The 26,952-nt window shown below is 40.2% G+C and overlaps 1 protein-coding gene across 1 annotated transcript in view; it reads right to left on the minus strand.

Annotated features, from left to right (window-relative positions):
- Positions 1 to 26,952, minus strand: part of SGIP1 (SH3GL interacting endocytic adaptor 1) — a 216,755-nt gene that overhangs the window by 51,151 nt on the left and 138,652 nt on the right. Inside the window, exons 8-15 of the mRNA XM_049774428.1 lie at positions 22,668 to 22,692; positions 21,679 to 21,730; positions 20,040 to 20,125; positions 16,695 to 16,787; positions 14,575 to 14,649; positions 11,974 to 12,477; positions 2,959 to 3,086; positions 1,813 to 1,939 (exon numbers count right to left, since the gene is read on the minus strand). Of these exons, the coding sequence (XP_049630385.1) occupies positions 1,813 to 1,939; positions 2,959 to 3,086; positions 11,974 to 12,477; positions 14,575 to 14,649; positions 16,695 to 16,787; positions 20,040 to 20,125; positions 21,679 to 21,730; positions 22,668 to 22,692 (1,090 nt within the window). The remainder of the gene's footprint in view (positions 1 to 1,812; positions 1,940 to 2,958; positions 3,087 to 11,973; positions 12,478 to 14,574; positions 14,650 to 16,694; positions 16,788 to 20,039; positions 20,126 to 21,678; positions 21,731 to 22,667; positions 22,693 to 26,952) is intronic.

Here is a 26,952-nt window from a genome sequence, read left to right on the forward strand (position 1 = left end):
TATTTTACTTTAATTTCAACCCCTTGGTGATTCATCTGGAAAGAATGCACAATAGATGTGTTGAGAATATAAGTTTTAGACTAGGATTTGCAATTTCTCTGGAAGGACATACAAACCAGTTTCAAGTCCCTGGATGTGAAAATTTCTCTATGAATCTCAATGAGTTTAAAAGAATAAGAGCCATATGAGGTCACATGAGGTCTGATTTCTGAGTGACAGTCTATATTTACTTTCCTCTGAATCAACCAGACCAAGTGGGAGGATCATATGGAATAAGTAAAATAAATGGTTTTTAGGAAATAGAACAGAGCAGGAGTACGGAAAGGGTGGTGGGGATGAGTTTTCTCAATTCTTAAGTGAGTTTGAAGATAAGGTGGGGATGTTCCAAAAACAAAATTCAACAATCAAACATAGACACAGAGAGATGAACAGTTATCCAAAATAGAAAGCACCTAGTTCCCCCAAATTTCATTGAAAATAAATAACAGACTTGACTTTATTTGGTGACTGCTCATGGATTCTATGATACAAGGTAATGGACTATATTTTCACCAAATCTGAAGGATCACTGAAAGGGGGTACTCTGGTTAAAACTATAAAATACATATGATTTTGATGAAATTCTTTTTTTTTTTTTGGCAGGGAGCTGTAAGAGTAACATTTTAATTTTTTTTTCCTTTGGAAAACAGGGCATTTTATAGAAGAGCTTCAGGCTTTGATCAAACTATTTTTGATATGAACAACTCTAGAGTGTGCTCCTGGTATGTAGTAGCAGACATTTGTTTAGCTTTGAGTAATGATTTTCCAATGCAATGCAAGATGGGTCAACTGGCCTACCTTTGAACCTTGGAGGGGAATTCAGACACCAAAGGAAGACTATGAGAATGGAAGTGTCATGGGGGAAAATGGAATAGAAACCTATAGTGGAGAGGCCATGCAGATATGAGGCAGCAGGAGTCCATGGGTGGGGGGAGACAGCAAAGGAGAGAAAGAGAGCCAGAGAGCCAGAGATATAGAGACACAGAGACAGAGAGAGTCAGAGAGAGATAGAGAGCCAGAGGCAGAGACACACAAAGAGAAAAAGAGAGAAAGAGATATAGAGAACAGCCTGGGTGAGAGGGAAGCCAGTCCAGGCTAAAAGAGGTATGTGAGCCTGGGAAAACCATTCCTGCTGAGCGGCCATTCTCAACTCTTCACTTTAATCACACCATAAGGAAAGGGGCACAAAGGCATTTAGTGAAAATGCCAGCAACAAACTTATTTCATGAGAAAAGTGACTACACATCACCGAAAAAAACATTAGGAAAAGTGTCAGAGAATTCGCTCCAATCCTCTAATGCCAATGTTTCGATCATTTGTCAACATAAGGACAACCAAAAGGATGAAGAAATGAAAGCTCCAAGATGATGACATTTCTAAATATTGTGATTTCTGATGTGAAACATGATAGGAATTTAAGTAATCATCCTTCTTTCCAAGGAGACACTTTTGATGATAAGGAATAATATCATAATTACAGGACCTTATCTGATGATCTCTTCTCAACTTTTTAGGGTTAGCTCTGTAGGGAATAGCATAAGAGAATTCCTGCAAAACACAGGTGTTATTGGTCTTTTACATGTCCATTTGCTTAAAGCACTTGGCCTCCTTTGCTGAAAAGGTGCTTGTAAAAGAAGAGTCAGAGGATAGTAGCATAACACACAGCAACATAAGTTCAACCAGAAACATAATATGGGGTTTTCAGATCATACAAAATAGCCAGTCAAAACCACACAGTGGAGTGAAAGAGAATAGGCAGTTTTTTTTTTTTACCAACTGTGGGAGTAGTGGCTGCACTCAAGGAATTGGTGGACGATATTGAAGAGGTGCTTTCAGCCCGGGCTAGGGGTGCTATTGGAGGAGGACTGGAAGAATGAATGGGAGGACTGAAAGGTCTGGGCTGTGGGGAGAAGAAAAGAGATGCAAAGTTAGATCACACAGCATGAGGTCATAGTCATAGCACTTTCCTTCCATAACTTTCATGTCTCCAAGCCTTAGAGGTGACAGAGTAGGTTTTTATAAAAATGCATAGGTGGTTCCATATTTACAATGAAGTTGGTTATATTTAAAAAGGAATTTGTAGGTGGTACTAGAGTAATCACCCAATACATTGTATTACACTCTATAGGTATATCTGATTGAGAGAAGCTGAGACGTTGATTTGGGTCACAATGTCTCAGAAGGAAGATCTTAGACTGCAAGAACTAAACAGGTAACAATGTGATGACAGCTGACATGAACTTAAAGATAATTATATACAAAACACAGTGTTGACTACATCCAATAAATACTATGAACATCACTGATTTGTGATTCCTATAGGCCAAAGAAATTTATCACTGGTTGAAGTCTCTTCATAGTTAATTCAGAATGTTTTCCACCCCATATTCTTAAAATTAAAATTCTATGGGAGAAAGTGCCAAAAAATACCAACAATAAACACATCAAATCCATCATCAGCTACTATCTTCATAGTCATATAGTGTATCTAATCAGATCAGGTCTCAGATGCTGGAGATAGAAATCAACTCTAATTCTCTTTTGGAACCTTCCAAAACCAGATAAATATGGTGAAAGGAAACCCCTCCTCCTCTAAAAAGGATTTAGCAAGTTTGAGCATTATAATCTTCATTTGCATTGGACATACAATAGTAGAACTGCAGGTTCCAATGTCCTATCATTTTTATTATTTTTATTTGTTGCTTTTGATGTGGAAATGCTTCAGGGTCACTCCTGAAGATGCTCAGCAGGAGACAGAAATATACATACAGATTCCAAGTTCCCATGGTTAGACCATGTGTACAAACAAGTGCTAATGGCTTACACCTGAACTTGAGCTAAGTTGTGTTGGCCTGTTTGGCTTTTGTTGGCCTTTCAGACTCTGCATTTCTGAGCAAGTCAGAACTGAAGGGGACATACCACGTCTCCGACACTAGGTTTTCCTGGGGGCAGCTTGGGCCGTGATGGAGGCCGAGGAGGAGGTGGAGGTGGGGTGGTGCTGCTGGAAGGAATGGAGGGCGTCGCTGGTCGAGCAGGGGATGATGCACCTGAAAAACAAACTGGCATTACCATAGGCTGCCAACCCAGGTTACCATAGCGCTGTCCCCCCCACCTCCATCCCAACCCCAAAGGAAATCTGTCAGTCTCAGAACATTGCTTTCAGCTTAGCAGTTACTAGACTCAACAATCTAGCACAGGGTGGTTTATACACACATACATATATACATATACATATATATGCATATATACATATAAATCACTTGTTGAAATCTGGTTGATGGCAGAAGCTGAGGCGGATGGCCTTGGGTTGTCATGTGATACCAGAGAAAGGTAAGCCCTTTGAAGCATCTCTGGGAGCAAAATGAATTCTCTAAACTCCTTCGGGCTAGGTGGTATATAGCTTTCCTTTTGACCTCAGACACCGCAATGTAGGATAAGCTCTCTGACCTTGCCCTGTTTCAGAAGTTATTTACATCCAAGATGAAAGCAGAGTATGCAATCTCAAGGAAGATGATATTTACCTGTACATGCACTTAAATAGGAGCAACACCCTTTGTTACTCTGCTTCAAGGGATGAGCGCTAACTTCATAAATGTAAGCCAACATGACATAAGCCAGGGGCAAAATATAAGAAAGGAAATGTGATGCTAAACATATTCTATGGGCTTAGAATGTTTTGTTTTGTTATTGGGCCATACCCGGTGATGGTCAGGGGTTACACTTGGCTTTGTACTCAGGAATTACTCCTGGTGGTATTTGGGGGACATAGAGGATGCTGGGGATTGAACCCGGATCAGTCCATGCAAAGCAAGTGCCATACCCACTATTGCTCTGGCTCCGACTTTATAATCTTTATACAAGAGATTAAATTTTGAGGATTTTATTTGTTGCTCAGGAATGTATTAGGTCACATGAATTTGGGGAATGAGTGTTAGAAGAGCCTCTTGGATTTCCTTTTCTGGTTGTCAATGACAAGCTTATGAAACACAAAAGACAAAGAAAAGCCGGCATGCACACGTATCAGCACACCAGGAGACTCCAGATTCAGGGCAGCCCATCTGCAGTCATATGTTTGGGTAGAAACCTTCAAGTCCAACCAACATTCCCAATAGTTCTTGCTCAGAAATGATCCCATGACTCCGGAGGTTTGCAGATTTGGTTAGAAGCACAGGCAAAAAAATCATTTCAAGAAAATTTAAAGAGATGTTACCCCAGGAGAATACCTACTCCCTGCCCAATCTTCCTTTCCAACTTGCCACAAAACAGAATTCTGCAGAGTTCTAAAATGTCTCTATCTCCAGATGTTTCCATTATCAAGGAGTTTTATGTTGAGCTGCAAAACCCATCATTGTACAATCTGTTCTTGCCGACCTACTCTTGGATGGAGACCCTTGTTCTCGTTGAAACAATTTTAAGTCTTGTGTGTTTCTCCTCTTTATTTAACCTATGTTAATTCTATTGATCACCACAATCTCATGCCTACCTTTAGCACTACTCCCTCACAAGTACTATAAAACAACAACTGTAGTCTTTGTATTTTATTGGTGGATTATTTATACTAGGCACTTGAAATGCTCTCTTATTTCACTCCCAGTCATCTTTGGAAGTAGGAACTATTATTATTTCTATGGAAACTAGAGCTCAGAGACATTCAATAGCTACCTCCAAGGTCACTCAGATCATATGTGTGTTCAACTCCAATTCTCTATATCAGGGGTCTCAAACTCAATTTACCGGGGGGGGGGGGCGCAGGAGGTAAAGTCGGGGTGTGGCAGGGCCACATAAGGGATTTCGCTTATCGAATATTCGCAATAAAAAAATCACATTAGTAAGAAAAAAAATCGCAAAAAAATCGCATTAAACATTTGCATACCCCGAAAGGAACTGCTCGGGATATGCAAATGTTTATTGCGATTTTTTCTTACTAATATGATTTTTATTGCGACTATTCGGTAAGCGAATAATCGCGAATACTGCGATATTTGAAGGCCAGCCGTGGGCCACAAAATGTACGGAGGGCCACAAACAGCCCGCTGGCTGCGAGTTTGAGACCCCTGCTCTAGATCTTAAACGCACTATCTTGCATCTTGAAGTAGACTATAGAGTTCCAAATTTTGCATAAATACTGTTTATATTTTGCCTGGTATGAAAGATTCACATACATCTCTCTCAATCTATGTGCTTTTGTTTTTAAATTCTTTTTCAGTAAAAACAAAAAGGATATTTTAACAGTTCACAATGCAAAATTTTTTTTCGAGTTACTAGCGCTAAACCCAGATGTCACAAGAAAATCAAAGACAGCATAAAGATGGAAATATTGGAAGAATAAAGTCTTTAATAAGGAAGTTTATTTTGTGGGGGAGTGGTCCCTGGGTGCCGTTAGGTCTGGGAAAACCATGCTATGGGAATGGAAAAAAAACCTATCTAACGGTTTACTGCTGAGAAAGAGTCTTTGGAATCAATCTCTCAGAAAATAAAAATGCATGGTAAAGCAGGAAAAGTTTGTCATCCAAGAGGTGTGAAATATGGAAACACTGGATGAAAAGTCAGATGACTTGTTTTTCTGATGGAGGCTCCCTCTTATCAATGGTGTTAACTTTTGTAAACGTCAGCTTCCTGTTTTAAAGACATGAACCATTTCCTTGCACAGTAGTCGAAACAATCAAATGGAAAAAATGCTTAGGAAAGTATTTACTCCATTGCAAAATGTTACTCCACTGGAAGCTGACAGATGCTAAGGATGGTAAAGCAAGTGCCTTTAAGACAATTGCCAGTTCTTTTCCCATTCTGCACACAGTACTAATTTTTCCCTTACTGAATTGATTGAATTGATTTGTTGTGCAGTTAGAAAGACACAGAGATGGTGTTTAAGAAACAAAACCTTACTTGATAGACATTGAGCTTAAGCAGGGAATAGTTAAGGCCTGGGGGTGTTTCTCCCTTGAGCCAAAGCTCCAATCAATGCTGACGTGAGATTGTGAGATCAAACACGTAAATAGAGGTTCTTGTCTGTACATGCGAACTCCATTCTCCCACTTTCCCCCTCAAGCGACATTTATTCTCAGAACAATGGTGGAAAATAATTGAACATCGTCTTTTAATATTTAATATGTGTATTATAAGTTCAAAGTGGTTGACAATCCTGGATGTGTTCTCAATCCATTTGCTGCTCTCAATGGGAAGTTCTCTCATAGTTTCCTTGGTAACCTCTGAGAAGTACAAAAATAGCTGCCACTTGTGTGTATGTGTGTGTGTGTGTGTGTGTGTGTGTGTGTATACCTTAAAATATATAAAGAAATTGGTATTATAGCACAATCATAATGGGGCCAGGGAGATATAGCACAGCAGTAGAGTATTTGCCTTGCATGCAGCTGACCTGTGAGAAACCCTGCATATTATATGGTCCCTCAGCCTGCTGGGGGCGATTTCTGAGTGCCGAGCCAGGAGTGTCCTCTGAACAACATCGGATGTGTTCCCAAAACCAAGCAATCAGTAAGTAAATAAAGTTTAGAAAACAAAACAAAACAAAATGAACAACCATAACATTTCTTCAGAGAAAGTATTAAATAGTAGAATTATATAGGGTAAAATACTGCATTTCTTTCTCTGCTTTCCTCCCTCAGTCCTTCCTTTCATTGCATCTTTATGCTCTAGAATAAATGCCTGATAAGAGTTGCCTGCATAATGAAATATTATGCAACTGTCAGGAGAGATGAAGTCATGGAATTTTCCTATACATCAGGGGTCTCAAACTCGCGGCCCATGGGCCGTTTTTGGCCCTCCATACAACATTTTGTGGCCTGCGGCCAGCCTTCAAATATAGCAGTATTCGTGATTATTCACTTACCGAATAATTGCAATAAAAATCGCATTAGTAAGAAAAAAAATCGCATTAAACATTCACATACCCTGAGCAGTTTATTTCAGGATCTGCAAATGTTTAATGCGATTTTTTGCAATTTTTTTTCTTACTAATGCGATTTTTTATTGCAAATATTCGGTAAGTGAAATCCCTTATGCAGCCCTGCCTCACCCCGACTTTGCCTCCTGTGGCCCCCAGGTAAATTGAGTTTGAGATCCCTGCTATACATGAATGGACATGGGATCTATTATGCTGAGTGAAATAAGTCAGAGGAAGAGGGATAGACACAGAATAGTTTCACATATCTATGAGTTTTAAGAAAAACAAAAACATTATTGTAATAATGCCGAAAGACAACAGAGATAAGGGCTGGAAAGCCTGGCTCTTGACGTGAAGCTCACTACTTAGAGTGGTGAGTTTAGTTAGAGAGATGACTACACTAACTATCATGACAGTGTTAATGAGTGAGAGAAGTAGAATGCCTGTCTCGAATACAGGTAGGGGTCAGGGAAGGAGGGGGATGGGGGACATTGGTGGTGAGAAGGTTGCAACTGGTGAAAAGGGGGGGTCTTCTTTTTGTGAGTGAAACACAAATACAATCATGTATGTAATCATGGTGCTTAAATAAAGAAAAAAAAAGAAGAGTTGCCTGCAATATTTTAGCACTTAAATGATATAGTGATTTTACAATCTTATTTAGCTATCTTTAAGATTAAAATAGCCACACAAATAGTGACTTTTTTATTGAGCATTGTTGCTCTAAAAAGACCGAAAATATTGGTAAGTTAAGAATAGCTCATACTCATTTAAGAATGGATGTGTAGGGCCTGGAGAGATAGCACAGCGGCGTTTGCCTTGCAAACAGCCAATCCAGGACCAAAGGTGGTTGGTTCGAATCCTGGTGTCCCATATGGTCCCCCGAGCCTGCCAGGAGCTATTTCTGAGCAGACAGCCAGGAGTAACCCCTGAGCACCGCCGGGTGTGACCCAAAAACCAAAAAAAAAAAAAAAAAAGAATGGGTGTGTGTGCATATGTGTGTAATTTGTGTTCAGCACCTTTAAGCATCACTTTAGTTTCTCAAAGTAGGAAAACTTTACATTGAATATTCTATCTTACTAACACCTCTCTTTTATCTGGCCTACAAGCAAGTCTCAGGCAACAAAACAAACAACAAAACCAAAACCAAAACCTTCCCCTTCTATCTCCTGGCACCCAGAATTCACAAGGGAGAAGAGCGAACCTTTGCCAAGAATCAATTTGTGTCCCAGTAAACTAACTGTTTTGGCCAAACTAGAAAGACTGCCATAATGAAATAAGGTTTTTGAACTGATTCTAAGTTTTCAATGGTTTGCAACAGCAGGCAATTCTTCTGATGTACCAGGATTTGAGTTGTGTAAAATGGTCATTTTGCTGAAAATGAAAACTTAAAAGTGGACATCATGATGTGCAAAGAAACATGGTTTGAGAAGTACAGGAAATTTGGCAGGCAGGGAGGGAGCATTGCTAGTTTGGAAAGTGTGAAGGCACAACTTATCGTTTCAATCTATCCTTTACAACATTTCTTCTAGCCTGTAGATATTCTATCAATAATATATGAAGCAGCAAATAAACAGGGACTTAATTAAGGAGATAATGGTGCAAAGTTTTATTTATTCATAAGATTCTTTGGCCCACTTGAAATCTCCCAAGTAGAAATTCAATCCTTTAATCCTAGCAGTCTAGCTTCTTTGAGCTCAATTATTAAGAATTAATAGTTTTGATGGTAACATTTAAAATTAAGTTCAACTAGAGGAAGGAAGCTAAACATTTAAAGATCGACACAATCCTGAACAGAAAGCTCAGGCTCCCCCATCTCTTATTAGATCAGTGATCAAAGCAATGAAATAAGTATGTCCCAGATCCCTGAAGAAAGTGGTAGAAAGAACAGAGATTTATTCCCTCCCTCTCTTCCTTCTCTTCCCAAGCCTATACTAGCTATTCCCTTAGAGAAGAGCTTCAGGGCCTACCACTGGGAGGTGAGGGATAGGTCTTGGAAAGTCTTTTCTGAGCATTCAGAACTTAAAAATGAATTTCCCAGTGAAATTGAATCAATTTTACACAGCTTGAATGAAATTCTCAGGAAAGAATTTCTCACATGAAACAAAGAAATGCATCTCTCTTTGACCAAGAAACCCCAAATGGAAAAGTTTCCTTGGGTGTAAGGAATGAATAGAAGGCATTATTTAGAAATCCTTTATTATATGTAGAGAAAAGTTTAAAGTCTTAATTTACCCAAGAGTTAAAAAAAATACGAGAGATGGAGCATGGTACTCTGACCCTCTAAAATTACTCAAAGGAGTGATGTGAAATAGGTTTTGAGGGGATATCTTGTTGGCGCCAATGTACAATATGAGGAGAAGGATGTCAGGTATCAAATTAGTTTGAGAACTGTAGCTCATTCTTATGAGAAGAATTGGAGGACCCAAACTTGGGATATGGGTAGAGGGAAGCAGACTCTCAGATGGTAGGTGTGATGATGACACATCATATCCATGGAACCCTATCATTAACAGTATTGGAAAGCACTTCAATAAAAACCAGAAGAAAGTATGAATCCTCAAGCCTATTATCACTAGCTGTATAGACTTGAGCAAATTATTAAAACTCTGTGAAACTCATTTTCCTGCTGAGAAAATCCCCACTTACCACATGGGGCTTTTTTAAGGATGAAATAGCATGTCTAAGAAACTTAGGTGGTTTTCAGAATCTTTTCAGTAACTTTTGCTCGTAGTCAATAATAGCTCCAGATGCACCAGGTCATGCAAAACATGCTACAGGGTCAGAGAATATCCAGATCAATGACAGGGTTCAAGATTTCTTGCTCTATGCTGAAAACAAAATCTACTTATTGTTTCAGCACAATGTTTCTCAAACATTTGAGTACTGAAGTCTTTCCTTTTAGGGAGAGGAGTAGAGAAGAGAAGGGGACACATCTAATCATATCAATTCTGGTGTGATAGTACAATGGATAGGGCACTTGCCTTGCAGTGGCCAATCTGAGTTTGAATTATGGCAACCCATATGGTCCCCTGAACTCATCCGGAGTGATCCCTGAGTGTAGAGCCAGAAATAAGTCCTGAGCACTGTTGGATGAGCCCCATTAAAAAAAACCGATCCAATATAAATTTTTTATTTTGTAAATTTTATTTATTTTTGGGATACTTCTGGAAGTAATCAAAGGCTACTATGGCTCTTTGTATGGTAATGACTCTTGGTAATGTTCAGGGGAACATAGGGTTGTCAGGGACTCAAACCAAGGTAAGCTTAATGTAAGGCAAATGCTTTATCTACTATTCTGTCTCTGTCTCTCTCTGTCTCTTTCTCTCTCAATATAAATTCTAAGTACAGATGGTTCTCAGTCCTCTCCACCATCAGCCTGGAGATGCTCACTTCAAATCACAGAGAAGGAATTTGCAGAGCAAACACTGGAAGATACTCCAAGGAAAGACAGTGTTGAGGACTCTTAAAAGAGAAAAATTGATGGGGCCAGGGAGTGATCTCTAAGGTCTGGCAGGAGCCCAGAATTTGATTCCTTCAAAAATGGTCTAAAAAAAGACTCCCTCTTTTCTTTTATTATTGGATCTAAATAACTTAATTTCAGGGTATGATGTTTAGCCAATTCTTGACTATACAATGCAAGCATCTTACCTCCTATACTATGTTTCTAGTCTGCTTCTGAATCACTTAGATCTGATTACCTCTTTTGGAGCAAATGAAAAACAGAAAGTCCCTGGTACCCTAGAAAGATGACTACATGGAACCAGGGGCACAGAGGGGAAGGAGCTTGAAGATCTTAAACAAACAAAGCCCCAGACACCAGCAGACTGAAGCAGACACCTCAGATTCCTCCTTGATCTTGCTGTGTCTTGCGCTGGGTGTTCTCATTCTTTCAAAACTAGAGAACTCAAAATGAACTTCACACATAAGACCACCCAGGAGTATTAGATTCACTGTAATCTCTCTTTTTTTTTTTTTGGGCCACACCCAGCGGTGCTCAGGGGTTACTCCTGGCTGTGTGCTCAGAAATAGCTCCTGGCAGGCACGGGGGACCATATGGGACACCGGGATTCGAACCAACCACCTTTGGTCCTGGATCGGCTGCTTGCAAGGCAAACGCCGCTGTACTATATATCCGGGCCCTCACTGTAGTCTCTTAAATATGTGGTTCTAATTTATATTATTACCTCTCTCACCTGATTTAGAGATGACTTTTTGTAGGCTTAGGGAGCTGGTCAAAATGCAACTGAGTTAGATTAGAGATGTAGCAGGCCTACCCTTTTCTTTGTTCCCTACCATTTTTCTTTCAGTCTTTTCTGAAGTAATCAGAGTGATCCACAGGGCTCTACCATCACAAATACATAAATGAAAATAAAGGAAAGATAAGCAAAACAAGTTGACCTGCCAATGTTAGGAATCAAGCCTGGATAAATGAGATGATCTCTCCGTGTTGGAGTAGTTTTGGGGAATCATCGTATAATGTGAGTGGACTGTATCATTGAGAACACTGTGTTGTGTAAATGAATCCTTTCTTTCTTTCTTTTTTTTTTTTCTTCCCTTTTTAACTGTGTCAAACTACCCTACACCTGAAATTTCGAAGATCGTTTTCTCTCCAATAACAAAGACCCACTAGAGCTGCCAACAGAACTCAACTTTTGAAAAAATCTTGGACCCTCACCAGTGGAGGCAGCCAATGAGGGAAATCAAAACAGCCACCAGGCACCTCCATGCTTTCTAGAACCTTCTGCAATTCCAAACAATGACTCCCCAGTGTCCTTGAAGGCAGGATGGCAGCAGGCATTGCATACTCCGGAGGGGAGAGCTGGGGGATGCAGGGCAGCACAAAGCCACAGACTTGCACCAGACGGTGAGCACGCGTGGGTCATGCCACGGGGCCACGGGAAACAGCCATACCCGAGCAGGGGGGAGCTGTCACTCTACAGCAGGGGTGAGGGTGGAGGGGAGGAGGCCGTGGCTGCAGTTTGCAAGCCCAGCTGGGTGCACCCGGGTGCACACGCACGCACACTCACACCTACCACTGGCGGGCCCTGTGCCACCGCCCGAGCCTGGTCCGGGTGATGAAACCACAGTCCGGTAGGTGGGGGGCGGTGGGGGTGGTGGGGTGGCTCTCTGGCCCACCCCCAGCTCTTTCGGAGAAGAGACTGTTTCTAAGTACTCGTCTCGCACGCAGCTCTGCTCGGCCACTTTCTTCTGGATTTCTTCCAAATTCAGCGGTGAAGGTATATTGCGAGGAGGCCCAGCAGGAGGAGGCCCCCCAGGAGGGCCTGGGGTCCCCGGGGTGCCCGGAGGAGGCGGGGAGTCAGCTGGGCTGTCGGAGGCGGCTGGTGGAGAATCCCCCTTTTCCCTTGGTGCCACATCTGGAGTCACATGTTCCGGGGAGGTATCAGAAAAATGCACCCACTTTTCTTCTGCGTTAACCGCCACCGACTTGGGGGACAGCACGGGGCCAAAAATGCTGTCCAGGTCATTGATGGATGGTGGCTTTTCAATTGGGGCCTCTGTGGCTGACTGGTCATTTCCTGTAGTTAAAGTAGTGGGTTTGACACTTTAATCGGGTTATTACTATTACTTGAATGGGGAGGTGGGGTTGAGGGGAGAAGGTAAAGCTTGGTGAATAAAAGATGCTCTTGTGAGCATCAGTGCGTGTGGTCCAGCCAGCATCGTGAGAGGTGCTGCTGGGATGGGAGTTAGGGATGGAAGCCTGTGGAATGGGAGGTTGAGCGGCCATGCTGGCATCGACCACTCTGCAAGTTCATCTTTCCCATCAACTTTCTTTCGTTTTTAAATCACTGTCTAAGCTCCTCGCATGTGTTTTCATGAGAACACCAAAGATGAGGTTTGGGGACTAGATGGTTAGGTATACAGAGGTTTTAAAAAGCAGGTTCTGGAACTACCCATGAAAAGGATAGAACCCATGAAAGTGGAAAACCACCCCCTCTTGGTGAAAGAATATTTGCCAACGGAGTTATTAGCACACTCATTGCAAATGTTTGGTGCAGCTCAGGTGTTTTTCAATCTGTTCGTTGAAATAAAAGGATCCCATCTGGTGATTTGCTACCCATTTTCCATCTTAAGTGCACCAGAAACATAGTACAATGATTACTCCAAGGGATGAGTGTACAGCTAGATTCACAAGCATGCCCATAACGCAACCCCACACACCACGCCAGAGGCTATTGAGAAAGACAGTGACTATATTCTGTCTGTGATAGCTCTACTTGTCTCATAGGAAAAAGACATTTATTTTATCTAATCTCAACACCATTGACCCAATTAGAGAGGATATTGCTCTGAATTTATGGAACAGAAATATAATTTTTGCTTCAACTTTCGTGTTGGTTATTCTGTTAAATTCTGAAGTCATCAAAGTTTAAAATATTTTTTTACACCCCTGCAGGAATGCTTTGTAATAACAGCCATGTGAGGGAACACGCTTTTAAAATGTATTCAAATAGCATTGGCAGGGAGATTCAGAAGCCACTTTACCTTTAAATAACCCTTTGGTGACTTCTGAATTTTGGGCCTTAAAGAAATTAGCCTTCAAGGATCTTAGGCTATAGATTAAATAAATAACTTTTTAGACTATAAATTAAATAGGGCCATAGTTTGTATGGACATCAAGATTTATGATGTTGTGGCTGATAGACTTATTTATATGGAACATAAATATATATTATATCAAAATATATCAAAATTTGCAAACCTTTATATTTTGAGACTTTATATATTTTGTGATATATAGACTATATTTTTTGAGATGGCTCTCTGTTGGGTTTGAGTCGATATAAATTTCACAAACGACTTTGTCACATTTGCTTTTGTTGATAACCCAACTCCACAGATATCAGACTCACAAGGCTGCATAAATACCCAAGAATTAAGAGGTGAGAGAATTTCAAAGGGAATAAAAATCCACATTCTTAGGGTTCATACATACAGAATAACTGTGAATATTTTGACTCACTAGTCTACTAAGATGAGGTTGATATTAAATTGGAATACTATGTTATATGGACTGTAACAGAAGGCAGAGATAGGGTTTATTTGTCTAACAAATGATTCCATTCCTCAACATATTTCATCATTCTTCCATACTTCTTTGCACTGGAACAGTAAACACGATGCTTTCTGTGAACCCCCCACCCCCAACTTAGTCTTGTGCTGCAATTGCTAAGCACCCCTTATATATCTTAAGATAATTTTACTACTACTCAGAAAAAAAAAGAAAAGAAAAGAAAACTTGAGAAAAGTATAAGTCATGCTTTGTGCCTTTTCAGTGGTTCATCATCCAATGAAATCCAGTGAAGGGAGATGTCAACCAATGCCTTTTTATATTGAGATTTTCTTTCCATGAGAACATGGCCCTTGTACCACAGAATTAGAGTGAAGAGGAGAGAAGAAAGGACATCTTTCTATGAAACCTGGGAATGATCCTTGAGCATGCCAGAACATTGCTAGTGTAGATAAGGCAAATACTTTTTGTTTGTTTGTTTTTGGGCCACACAAAGCCAAGTATTGAATTGAAGTACAAGTAAAATGAATGCCAACATTATCTTGTTTTCCTTTGCCTGTTCTTAACATCACCTCATCCCAGACCCTAGAGAGCTAAGACTTACCTGGTGCCACTGGTAAGGGGGAACCTGTTCGGGGTGGAGTGGCTGGTACATTTTTTGGAGGTAGTGGTGGAGGTGCTGGGAAGAGAACAGAAGCAAGCATTAGTGAGCAATTTCAAGTCTGAAATCCCCGAGTTTGGAGAACTAAGCAAACTTTAGAAATCGGTCAATGCAGCTACACAACGTCAGCCCCGGTTTATATTTTGGGTCCAAAATCAAGAGACTGAAGGATTTACCCAAATTCTTCTTCTTCTTTTTTTTTTATACTTAAAGAACATAAAAGCCTCATTTTCTCTAGCCAGGAATATGTGGTCACAAATTTTAGTTGTGAGAATCTGAAAATGCATATCCCACACAAAGATCTTATCTCTCAGAGATGTTAAGAGCTCAGCCAGGGGCTTTCTTTCTGATGAAAGCTCTCAGCCCAAATTGAGATCATAATCACCAATTTCACTGGAACAAATAAAAGCCCCTAAAAGCCTACTAACCTTGAAATCATAAACTTACTTTGCAATTATAAACACACAGCATGACCCAACCACAACTCATGTCAATCACACCATAGCATCTGCTGGACCACGTGGAATCTTAGTTCAGAAACGGTAAAACTTAAATGACCAGAAGTCAGACATACGACCAGGATATCAGACGAAGAGAGTTTACTATTTTGCTCTCTTTTTAGAACAAATTTAGATTTCTTGTACTAATTCAGACCACTTAGATCTGGAAAGAAAGATTTTCTGAGGAGATCTATGGCTGGTTGATATTGAATGCTCGTCTGATCCCAGAAGCTAAGCAGGGCCAGGCCTGGTCTGAACTTGGATGAGAGAAAGTGTTTCAAGAAAACACAAGCTTATTCAATGGCTCAGTTTCTGATATCAGGGAAAATATTTCCCCAACACTGCCTGGGCAATCAGAAAGCTCGGGAGTATAAAAAAAAGTCTCTGATTATTATTTTTTTTTTGTTTGGTTTTGGATTTTGGGCCACACTCAGCAGTGCTCAGGAGTTACTCCTGGTTCTGGGCTCAGAAATTACTCCTGGCAGACTCAGGGGACCATATGGAATGTCAGAGCTTGAAAGAGGGTTGGCCCCATACAAGGCAAAGGCCCAAACCACTGTGCTATTGCTCAGGTCCAAGAAGTCTTTGATGATATCACTTTTCCTTCTTAGCATTAGGAAGAAAAATATATCCTTGGAAAGATTGGATGTCCTGGCTTCTAAACAACATTCTCAACACATAACCATCTTGGGCCTTGGGTTCATGAATCTCTGTATAAAGGGGGTTTGGAATACTGAAGAGGCATGAGTCTGAACTGGTCTGTATGTGAACCTCCAGGCCTTGTGGGGTTGAAAATAACCTCTGTATTTCCTTTCTACTATCCACCTTCAAAATTCTTTCTCCAACATCCTCACATCCCAGAGATTAAGTCATTATTAAGCCTCACTTAAACCCTGAAGTGAATTTTGAGAAACCCATCAGATGGGCTGGAGATGAACCATCCTCTCAGGGAAAATAGCCCAGACCAGGCAGGTGCCAGTAAGAAAGATCTTCAAGAGTAAGTAAGGTGGGGTGTCCTCATGCCCCCACCTCCTGACTCAGTTTCTCTAGAGTCTAGACCATACTGCTTCATTTGTCTTGTTCTCCAACTCTTAGTCTTTTATCTTCTCATCTTATTCTCTGGCTGCATAGTCTCATTTGTTTGCAGGACTGACAGACACCAGACCTGACTATTTGACTCAGAACAGTGATGTGAGCAGAGCCCAGGGCATAGAAAGGGGCATAGCAGGGGCAGGGTCTTTGTTTTCTTTTCTTCCTTTTTTTTTTTTTTTTTTTTTTTTTTTTTTTTGCTTAATTCTAGTTTCACACGTCCATCTTGAGTGTATGAACGAATAAGTGTGAAATGTCAGAAGAGGCTATGTTTCCAAGCTCTCTAATTTTACTTTTCTCATTCCTTCCTTGTCAAACTGCCCTAGGCACCTTTAACTTTAGTCTGCAACAAGAACATCTTAATAGTGTACAGCTCAAATGTTGCTGACAAAGACTTGCTAAGGGTTGCCTCATTTCACTGTGCAGGCAGGCAGTAAAATGATTCACAGATTTTTCCAGACAGGGTAGACTTACTTCCAGTGGGAAAAGACCTTGTTAGCTTTGGCGACTCCATGCTTGGATTAACTGGTTGGCCTGAACCCCATATCTCAGGCTGATCTAAAGGAACTGAAGACAAAAGAGAACATGTCCTAGGGTAAATTAAAAATAGAAATGGCCCCTTTATATTTTAGAATTGAAATTCAAATTGAGTTTCATAAATATATTTTCCTCTTGCCTCAATACAAGCAAATTTATTCAAATGTGCTACTTTTCATTTCTCTCAAGCAAAGATATATAGTTAGACTTTAAGCGGCCTCCCTCCTTCCCCCCTCCCTCCCTCCTTTCCTACCTTCTTCCCTCCCTCCTCTCTCCCTTTCTTCTTTCCATCCTTCTTTCCTTCCTTGCAACAATAAAATAACCTGCCCATATATGATAAAGTAGGGGCACTAAGATCTAGCCTAAACCTGCAAGCACAAGTACAAAATAAATCCCTCCACAAGTTATTTATTTATTGTATGTTTAATTATTGTGTCTCTCCATCAGAACAGTACCAGACATCAAACTTCGGGCCTGAAACATACAGGGTATATAAACCAACCCTTTGATCCTTGTTTCCCACCTAATTTTGTTGATAATTGATTTGTTTTTGCAGTGCCATGTACTGAACCAAGGACCCTAAACACAAGGGGAGCACCATCTCATCAAAAAATATCCCAGTTTTCCCAATCTAAAATTAGTGACAGAATAATCAATGAATAAGATGTAAAATGGGGAGACATGAGAGAAAAAAGTGGATTTTGAAAAAACTAATATGCTTTGTGCACATGCTTTATAGACACCCCCCAAGGCCAAGAACATCTAGAGAAAAGGCTTCTGGTTAAGCTTAGGTAGATCACGTCCTTCTACTACAAACCTCAAAGATGGATTTTTTTCCCCCTCTCCATTGGACTTGAACCTATAAGCATCTCTGTTCAGAATATAGAAAACAGCATTTTTTTTCTAAATGAATTTAATGTGCAACAACACTCTCTTGATTTTAAGACCTTTTTCTATTTCATATAGTAGATATCCAAGTCATTTCATACAGACATTCCTTTAAACAGGTAGAGTCAAATGCCATAAATCCAATCCCAAATCCAGCTGCTCTGCATTAATGTGGTTCAAGGCATAGCTAACCATAGGTGAGTTAGAACCATTGAAAATTTCCCTGTGATGAAAGTCTAATTCTACATTATCTGTATCCTTACAGGGGCATTAGGCATGCTGCTTCTCCATTTTTCTAACAAAGTCTAGAATATTTAGATGTGGCTGTCTGCTGCCTTCCAAGATCTTTTCTCCATTTCCTCGATGCTTAAGGAGTTTTGCTGGCCATATGGCACTACATTCTTTCCAGTGGGTTTCAGTTGGAAGCGATGTATGTCTTTTCCAGATTTTGCTCTTACAAGAATTGGCAGAGGTTCCCAATTTCTCTTCCCAGTATGACTGGGAGGTGATAACAGCTGGGGAAGCCCCTCAGGACACAAATATGAAGGCCGCACTCTGGAGGTGAGCTGGACCACCCTACGGGTCCAATATGTTTGCTTTGGAACTGTTAACCAGAAATAGATAACATTTTATTTTCTTTATTAGCTCACTGCACTTTGGAGTCTCTCTGTTTCTAGAGCTTAGTCTATTTATTGTGCTTTCAAATTTCTTATCACTTTAATTGTCTTCATGAATAGGTCCTGGCAAAACATTTTCTTCTATGTGTATCATTGTGCTTTTAAGTGAAATTGTTTTCAGGGAAAATAATTTCTGTTGTCAAATACAGTGATTGGTGGCATGTGTATAAGTCATAAAAAACATGTCAGGAGTAGTTTCAATTCTTTTCCTGAAGGATTACTTTTAGTCTATTTTATTTACGACCTTTCAGAAAAGAAATTACATATTTGGTGATGGCAGGATGTTACACTTGACTCTACTTAGGGCTTATTCCTGCCTCTGAGCTCAGAGATTACTTTTGGAGGAATTTGGGGAACCATAAATGGTGCTTGGGGGGACCATATGTGATGCTGGGGATTGAACCTAGATCAGGCATGGTGCAAAGCAGATGACTTGCCTGTTGTACTATCTCTCAAGCCTCCAAAGTGTTTAATTTTTTAGGAAGTTCTGAGGGAACATAGAGACACTGGTAGAAGTTGACAACTGGTGATGGAATTGGTGCTGGACTGTAGGTGTACCTATCTGAGACCCTGGATTTAGGTGTAGCTACCTGAGACCCACCCATTTCTGGGAGGGGTCTTGGGAACCAGATATTATGTGTGACCTTACCTGCAAGACCCCGCCCATTCCTGGGAGGGGTCTTGGAAAACGTAGATAAGCCTTTGAGCGAGGGGATTAGGGCTTTGCCCTGCTGCGTGCTCTGGCTTTTGGGTCTCTGCGTTCTGGTCTTTGACCAGCATGGAGTCCAAAAGGAAGATGGCTGAAAGGAGTTAAGATGCAGGGCCAAGAATAACTAGTGCTTGAAAGGTTATAAGTAGGCCACACACATGTGGTGAATAGGGCATGAATAAAGCTAATGCTTCCTAATGCCTGCCTGTAAGTGAGTCTTAATTCTGCCGTTTACCTGGGCCTGGGACCCGCTGGCTGGATGGGGTTGCAAAGCCACGTGGCCTGGGATGCCATCCACCTCCATCCAGCCCCATCGTTAATTATTTAATTCAACACTGGACCATATTATGCCTACATTTCAACTATGAATAACTCTGTAGATCACAGTCTTATAAAAAATAGAAATCATTTTTTTTGGGGGGAAAAACCTCTCTGATTACTTCTAGGAATCAAATTTTGAAAGATAAACCCAGTGGAAAAAGCTCCAATGCTACTTTCCCCATATCATTTTATTTTTAAGTTGCTAAATAATCAAGGTCATTCCTGGGTCTTGAGAATAAAAACAATGTTAGTGGAGTGAACTATCCAACTGTCATTTTCCTTGATAACAAAAGAGACAGGCATGGTCAGAGAGGCTCTGTCACAATAACAAAGACAACCATGGGGCACTGGAGGGTCTGACCCTGCAACAGAGGATGTTAGCTCAGTGAGCAGTTATTCTCCCAGTCATTTGTCTAGAATTATAACAACTCATAAACTTGCTTGGAGAAGGAAACAAGTCAGCAATGAGATCGTTTTCTGGATTCAAGTCCCCAAATACAAGGAAGCTGCCCATTCAACTCCTGAACTTCTGTGATAATAATATCACTGGATCAGAGTTTTTCTATGACATAAAGATGAGTTCAAAACTTATCTTAAAATGTCTATCTTTACTCTAAAAACTTTATACTGAAAAAAAAAAAAGTAGTTGAAAACACCCCCCTCCCTTTTCGATTTTGTTTTTCTTACCTTCTGTCTTCTGTTCATCAAAAGTTGATTCTAATGGTGGGCCAAAAAGAGGAGCAAGGGCCATTGGGTCATCTGGAGGTTTCTTGCTAAATGACATGCATTCAAACAAGATATAATGTAAATATGAATACTAAGAGGGATAGCAGATACTAAGGCAGATATGTACTTGAGTACATCTGTATGCATGTATACAAACTTTGGGGCTCATATGGGAGTCAGTTGTGTATTGGATGTAGGGAACTGGCAGAAGAGAAGGTTCCTTGCTCTCAACGGGGGAGCCAACCACAATAACATGAAAGAGAGAAGCTCTTCCCTAGTATATGGCTTGTTCTACCTAGAATGTAATAGAACTTGATACCAGTTTTTTTTTGTTTTTGATTTTTTGGTTTTTGGGCTACACCCGGCGGTGCTCAGGGGTTACTCCTGGCTATCTGCTTAGAAATAGCTCCTGGCAGGCACAGGGGGACCATATGGGACTCCGGGATTCGAACCAACCATCTTAGGTCCTGGATCAGCTGCTTGCAAGGCAAATGCCGCTGTACTATCTCTCTGGCTCCAATACCAGTTTTTTTAACCTTTATTTTATTTTATTGGTTTGGGGGCCACACTTAAGGGCTCTCAGGGGTTACTTTTGGCTCTGTGCTCAGAAATCACTCCTGGCAGGTTTGTTGGACCATATGGGATGCAGAGGATGGAACCTGGTTGGTCATAAGAAAGGCAAATGCCCTTCCCATTGTGTTATCTCTCTGGCTTCAATACCTAGTTCTTAATAGAGATGACAGGTAATTGCAAAGCACTTTAATCTCTTAAAACTTCAGAAGCCATTCCTATTTGTCTCTGCCACATCCCAAACAGAAGTCGTCTTTGACGTGTGGCTGGTAGACCACTGCACCAAATCATTTGTTAAACAAGTTTGTAACATTAAAACCAGCTATCCGAACTCCAAAGATGTCTTGACAGAGCTCCGACAGCTTTTCCCTGAGTGAGGAGATAGTATATTCTGACAGATGAGGGGATTTGGAAATAGAGTATGTGTACAGGCCTCCTTGGAGTTGCACAGAGCAGAACTGAGACCACATTTGAACCACACATTAGACTTTCACCAAAAGGCTAACTGTTTAAGAGTAGCTAAGAGGCCAGAGAAATAGCACAGCAGTAGGGTGTTTGCCTTGCACTCGGCCACCCCAGGACAGATGGATGGTGGTTCAATTCCCAGCATCTGGTATGGTCCTCCAAGCCTGCCAGAAGCAATTTCTGAGCGCAGAGCCAGGACTAACTACTGAGCACTGCCGGATGTGGCCCCCAAATCCAGCCCTCCCCCCAAAATGCAAGTTCCTGGGGGCCAGAGTGATAGCACAGTGGGTAGGGCATTTGCCTTGAACAATGCTAACCTGGGGTTCCATCCCTGGTATCCCATATGGTCCCTTGAGCCTACTGAGAATGATTTCTGAGCACAGAGCCAGGATGTTATAACCCCTGAGTGCTGCCGGTGTGACCCAAAAACAAATAAAATAAACATGCAAATAAATGAAAAAAAAAAAAAAAAGAGTAGATGAGAGTTTTGCTCAAAAGAGTTTGGCTAATTTGTTTACAGGCATAAGGACTTGCAGAGAATAAACTTGGAATCTTTTCTGCTCACCTTGTGAGTTCTGGAGTTGGTGTGGAACGCCTGGGTCGGGCCACCTCTTCACCTGATGCACAGGACAAAGGAATTTTCTTTAAGGGTATGTTTCTGCCATTCCTGTCTGATCTGTCATTTACATTATGTTTGGAAACACTTAAGAGATTTAGCTCCCCTCATGAAGCAATGCAACATGGGAAGTTTGCAAAATAAATCCTCTTTTCTGGCTGTGCACAAACCATGTATTAGGCATATGTAGTAGCATTTTCTCTGGCATTTGTAAAACCTAATTAACCAAGGATCTACCACGATAAAGAGATCAAATAGAAGATTTGTGTACTGAGGAACATAGTGGCGCAGCTAACCATTCTTCAGATATCTGCTGCTTTGATCAGTTCTGCTTCTCAAGTAACATAAAAGAATACTAAGCCAGGCCATATGTCCACAGTATATGAATCCAGCATTCTCTGCCTGTTCTTTTCTTGAAATGCCAAGAAAATGTTATACCTTCAATTTAGGAACCATGGATTTAGAATGCCCTCGAATGTGTTATCAGGCCCCATGTGTGTTATAACCTCTGCTCTATCCCTTGGGTTGGTTAACATGGACATTTCAAATAACACACACATAAAAAAAAGTGAAAGCTTCATATATCTTCAGTTCCTTCTTCCTCCTCCCCCCAATTCCTTGCCCTCACCAGCACACACTGGATTAAAATCATTTCTAAAGTGAAATGATAAAGTAAGGGTTAAACGATATAAGAAGAAAGAAGCAACATTTTCCCAAAACCATTCATTTTCAGAATTTAAATATGGATCATTCAAACCCCACAGGATCCCCCTTTTTTAATCATTACAAAATTTCCTTGCTGTAAAAGTAAAATATTTGTCAGACTAATAAACTTAAATCCAGGAGTGTCAAATTGAAATGTATGAATGCTCCATGAGCCAAGGAACTACTCCTTTTTAAAAATTATACTCTACTTCTGGTAGCTAAGATATACTTACTGGATAAGTTCCTTTTAATTGCACCCTAGAATTAGAAATAGACACTATAAGGTTTAAGACCACATATATGTTATGTACAATATGTATATTTTTTGTCATTGCAATTAAAATGAACTCAAAGAATGCAAATTGCAGACATGGAATTTTTCTCAGGATTATAATCAAGAAGGAAATTATAGACATACATGTAAGCCAGTTTTTCATTTTACTCAAAGAGAAGAAAATTTGTATGTCTTCAGATTAAGAAAAACCCCTTACCTGAGTAGAGTTGGCAAATTAAAGCAAATGTTGAATTGCTATTTTTTTTAAAACCTTGAAGTTTATCAGACAAAAACAGCAAATACAAGTGTACCATACATTTGATGACTGAAAATTAGACACTATCTGAGGAGTACTGTTTACTCTTAACAGATGAGGCCCATTCACTGTGAGTAGAAAATGTCATTGATTTAATAATGCAATTTATGAAGATCTGAGTGGTAAGTATCAGAGACAGAGAATGATACTGCCATAGTAAATGCCCACAGTCTGTGTGTCCAGGGAACCGGGGAATTTCATCTGCTCCAACTTTGCTCAGCATCCAAATTTCTTTCCACCTCCTAATCCATTGGGAATCCTCCCTTCAACTCAAGACTTTGTGAAGTCACTGCAATACACTTGCAGGAGCACTTTCAAAAGGTCCCTTTTAGCCTTTATATTTCCCTAGCCTACTCTTATTTTAATAATACGAGTATTGACAGATGAAAGGCTTAAATTCAAAGTCACTGTGAAAGACTCTGAGCTGGGAATACTGTACAGAGAAAAGGGGGTGAGGTGTGAGACCTGAAAATACATGAGCCAGGGAGTCTCCGAGGCTGTACTAAAGAAAGTACTGAGACTCAAGGACTTAGATGATGAAAAGAGATACCTCGGAAATAGAGAAAGACACAAAGTTCCTTCCATATTGGCCGATCCCCAGTGAATTCCTTCCTTCTATAGGTATTTATAGCAAAGAGACACTAAAGGAGAATCTCCTGGAACAATTTTTATGAACAACTTTCTATGAATGAGCCAGTGAAGTTCAAGCAAGAAAGAAATGGGCGAGAAAATGGTTGCTTAAGGCAAGGAAGCATAAAAATAACATTTTCAAAGAAGCAGATATTTAGAAGCAAGTCAACAGCAGCAGGAAAGAAAATGGCAATGTGAGCTGGACCGGGCATTCCCAGTTAAGCGTGCATGACCTTGAAATTGGGGCCTGACCTACCTAGAAGCAGCATCAGAGGCTGGGGACCCTAGGGGTGACACTTAGAACAGTGTTTGCTATTCAAAAGTTGCCTTCAGTCTTCACTATAAGCTCTTTCTCTCAGTGCTTGTCCTGATATTTACATTGTCATTTTAATAAATGATCAAATTTACTTTTTCTTTAAATCTAGAATTGGACGTGTTGGGGGCTGAACTGAATGTAATTTATAGGCATGATGATTTTCAATGATGCATACCTGAAATTTAGATTTATGTGTTAATGTAACAGTGCTTATAGTTTTTTTTTGTTTGTTTTTTAAAAAAAAGAGTGGCTAATACTTAAATAAAATGCCACTTTGTGAAGGCCTGAGATCCTCCACACCTAGTAGTCCCTGCATCTATAACAGGTGGTTAAAAGAGAGAAACATTAAGCTGGTCACCTGGGGCAGGGTTTTGGTCTCAAATAATAATGGAATCATGTAATTTGCTCAGACCTGGAGTGTGTAGACAGCATTATTTATTTTTTTCTTTTCTTTTCTTTTCTTTTTTTTGTTTTGGTTTTTGGGTCACACTCAGCAGCAGCGCTCAGGGGTTACTCCTGACTCTATGCTCAGAAATCGCTCCTGGCAGGCTCGGGCAACCATATGAGATGCCAGGATTTGAACCACCGATCTTCAGCATGCAAGGCAAATGCCTTACTTCCATGCTATCTCTCTGGCCCCAGACACCATTATTTTTAATTTTAACTCCTCTCTCAAAATACTAACAAAACAGTTGGGGTTCATTTCAAATATGACAAAAGCCAAACAAACAAGCCCTTCCTTGTTACTTCAATCTGAGGAGAACAACAAAGATTCAGTTTGAACAAGGCAAAATTATATTGATTTGTGGGCCTGGAGTAATAGCATGGAGGAAAAGCGTTTGCCTTGCATGCAGAAGGACAATGGTTCAAATCCTGGCATCCCATATGGTCCCTGAGCCTGCCAGGAGCGATTTCTGAGCTTGGAGCCAGGAGAAACCCCTGAGTACTGCCGGGTGTAACCCGAAAACCAATATATATATATTGATTTGTCTTCAGTATAGGAATTCTCATTTAGTAGCATTTTTATTTGTCCCATGATGGAAATTATTATTCTATACTTGTGATACTGACCAATATAAGTTATGAACCAAAGACATATTTTGAATTCAAGCTTAAAAATAAAATGGCTTAAGTTTCTTTTCTTTTATGTTTATTTCCTCAGTCTTTATTATCACTTTGCTAAAAACTTTGACTGGCTTCCTCATAAGTCAAATCTCCAAGACACACATATGTAGATACATACATAAACACACACACACACACACCACACATATTTTTGAAACTTGGTATTAAGACTCGGAATTCCTATCTATTCACTGCAGTGAAAAAGAGGCATAATTACCCTAATATATGCTCTTGACACTGGACTAGCAGATTCCAATAAACAAGCCTAATTCATCTGCCTCATCCATTCTCGAGTTTGTCCATACTTTTCTATATACATGTTTAAGGTAAAAGTGTTAAGGGTTCTTACCGGGCTGCGCCTCTGTGATCAGCAAAAAGGAAGAGAGAACAGACACCTAGTCAGAGAATTATGGGTCAGTCAATAGGCTTGGGTAAGAGGAGACTAAACACAGCCAACCACATACATCCTCCAAATTAAAAAAAAAAAAAAAGACCATAGTCATTGTGTTTGGGCCATAGTTAGAGCAGAGATTTTCAAGAACCTTAAAGACAATCTACCTATTGTACAAATTCTCTTTGATCTGGAGGATACTATAATTCTAGTCATGTATACACAACCACCATGCAGAAACATGCAAGTCAATTTTTTTTTGTTTTTGTTTTTGCAAGTCAATTTTATGGATAGATTTTAATGACTTGTTTTTAAGGAGGTTTCCTCCACAAGGGATGTAACCAATCAGAATGTAAGAACAAGGCATGCATGATTAATCTTGGGAGACCAACCAATCAAGAGAGACCTTGTTTCCTTCCATAAGGAGCTTGGGAAGACAGGTAATCACTGATAAAGGTCAAGAGCCCACCAAAATTGTATATAGAAGAAGGATTCAGATCACTGACAGAGATGATCTCTCATTCACCTCCAATGTAGACAATAGCATCATGGGACCAATTCAATATGTATCCTCATCCTTTCTCAAATAAGTCATGGAAACCCAATGAGGTGAATTTAAGTGTAGACACCAGAAGTGTTTCTGGCATATACTCCTATTGTGGACTTCGGGTAAGTTGAGCTTTGACATAACAATAAGTGCTGTGAGATGGTCTGACTAAATGTTTGGGAAGCTACATCAATCAGAACCCTAGTGATCCGATTCTTGTGTGGACTGATGACTGAATATGACAAAAATATTAAAATGTATATGCATAGTCTTGATGAAGCTGCATCTAGAAGATTGGTTACTGTAGGAGCATCTACTCTTTAGAACAGAAGTAGGAAATAAAACATGGAGGCCTCAGTGGAGATCAAGTTAAGCTTCTATTGAGCCTAAGCTGTATGGAAAAGAGACAGACCACAAGATACACAGCAAACGAGTTCAACGACAGAGAGTAAATATATCTCAGCAAACCACTCTCTCATGCTCTACTTGGGTTCCAATAGCAGATGATTCAGAAGAGTTACTAATAGATGAATTCTATAAGACTTTTGACATACTCTGATAAAATTAAAGAGGCAGCACTTTAGAAAGGTCCATCTCAATGTTTTTCTAATTTTTAGATAGACTCTGGAATAGTGAGTACCTGAGACCTTCTAGACTTTTGGTGCTTATAAAGACTATGTACAAAAATCACTTATAAACATTTTAGTGCACTTGTTCTTCCTTTTTATGCCTATGCATTCATATAGAGTTGCTTTATTGTCAACTAGTAGCTTCAACTGATATTTTCAATTGATTGTTGGATGTTTCAGCATAACTGGACCTCTTTGTAGTTTTGAGAGGGAGACACACAAGCAGTGCTGAAAGGGCCTGGGGCCAGTCTCAGTAATATTTGGCTTGGCTGTATAGGCTTAATGACACA

The sequence above is a fragment of the Suncus etruscus genome, chromosome 6 (assembly GCF_024139225.1).
Source record: "Suncus etruscus isolate mSunEtr1 chromosome 6, mSunEtr1.pri.cur, whole genome shotgun sequence".
NCBI classification, from domain to species: Eukaryota; Metazoa; Chordata; class Mammalia; order Eulipotyphla; family Soricidae; genus Suncus; species Suncus etruscus.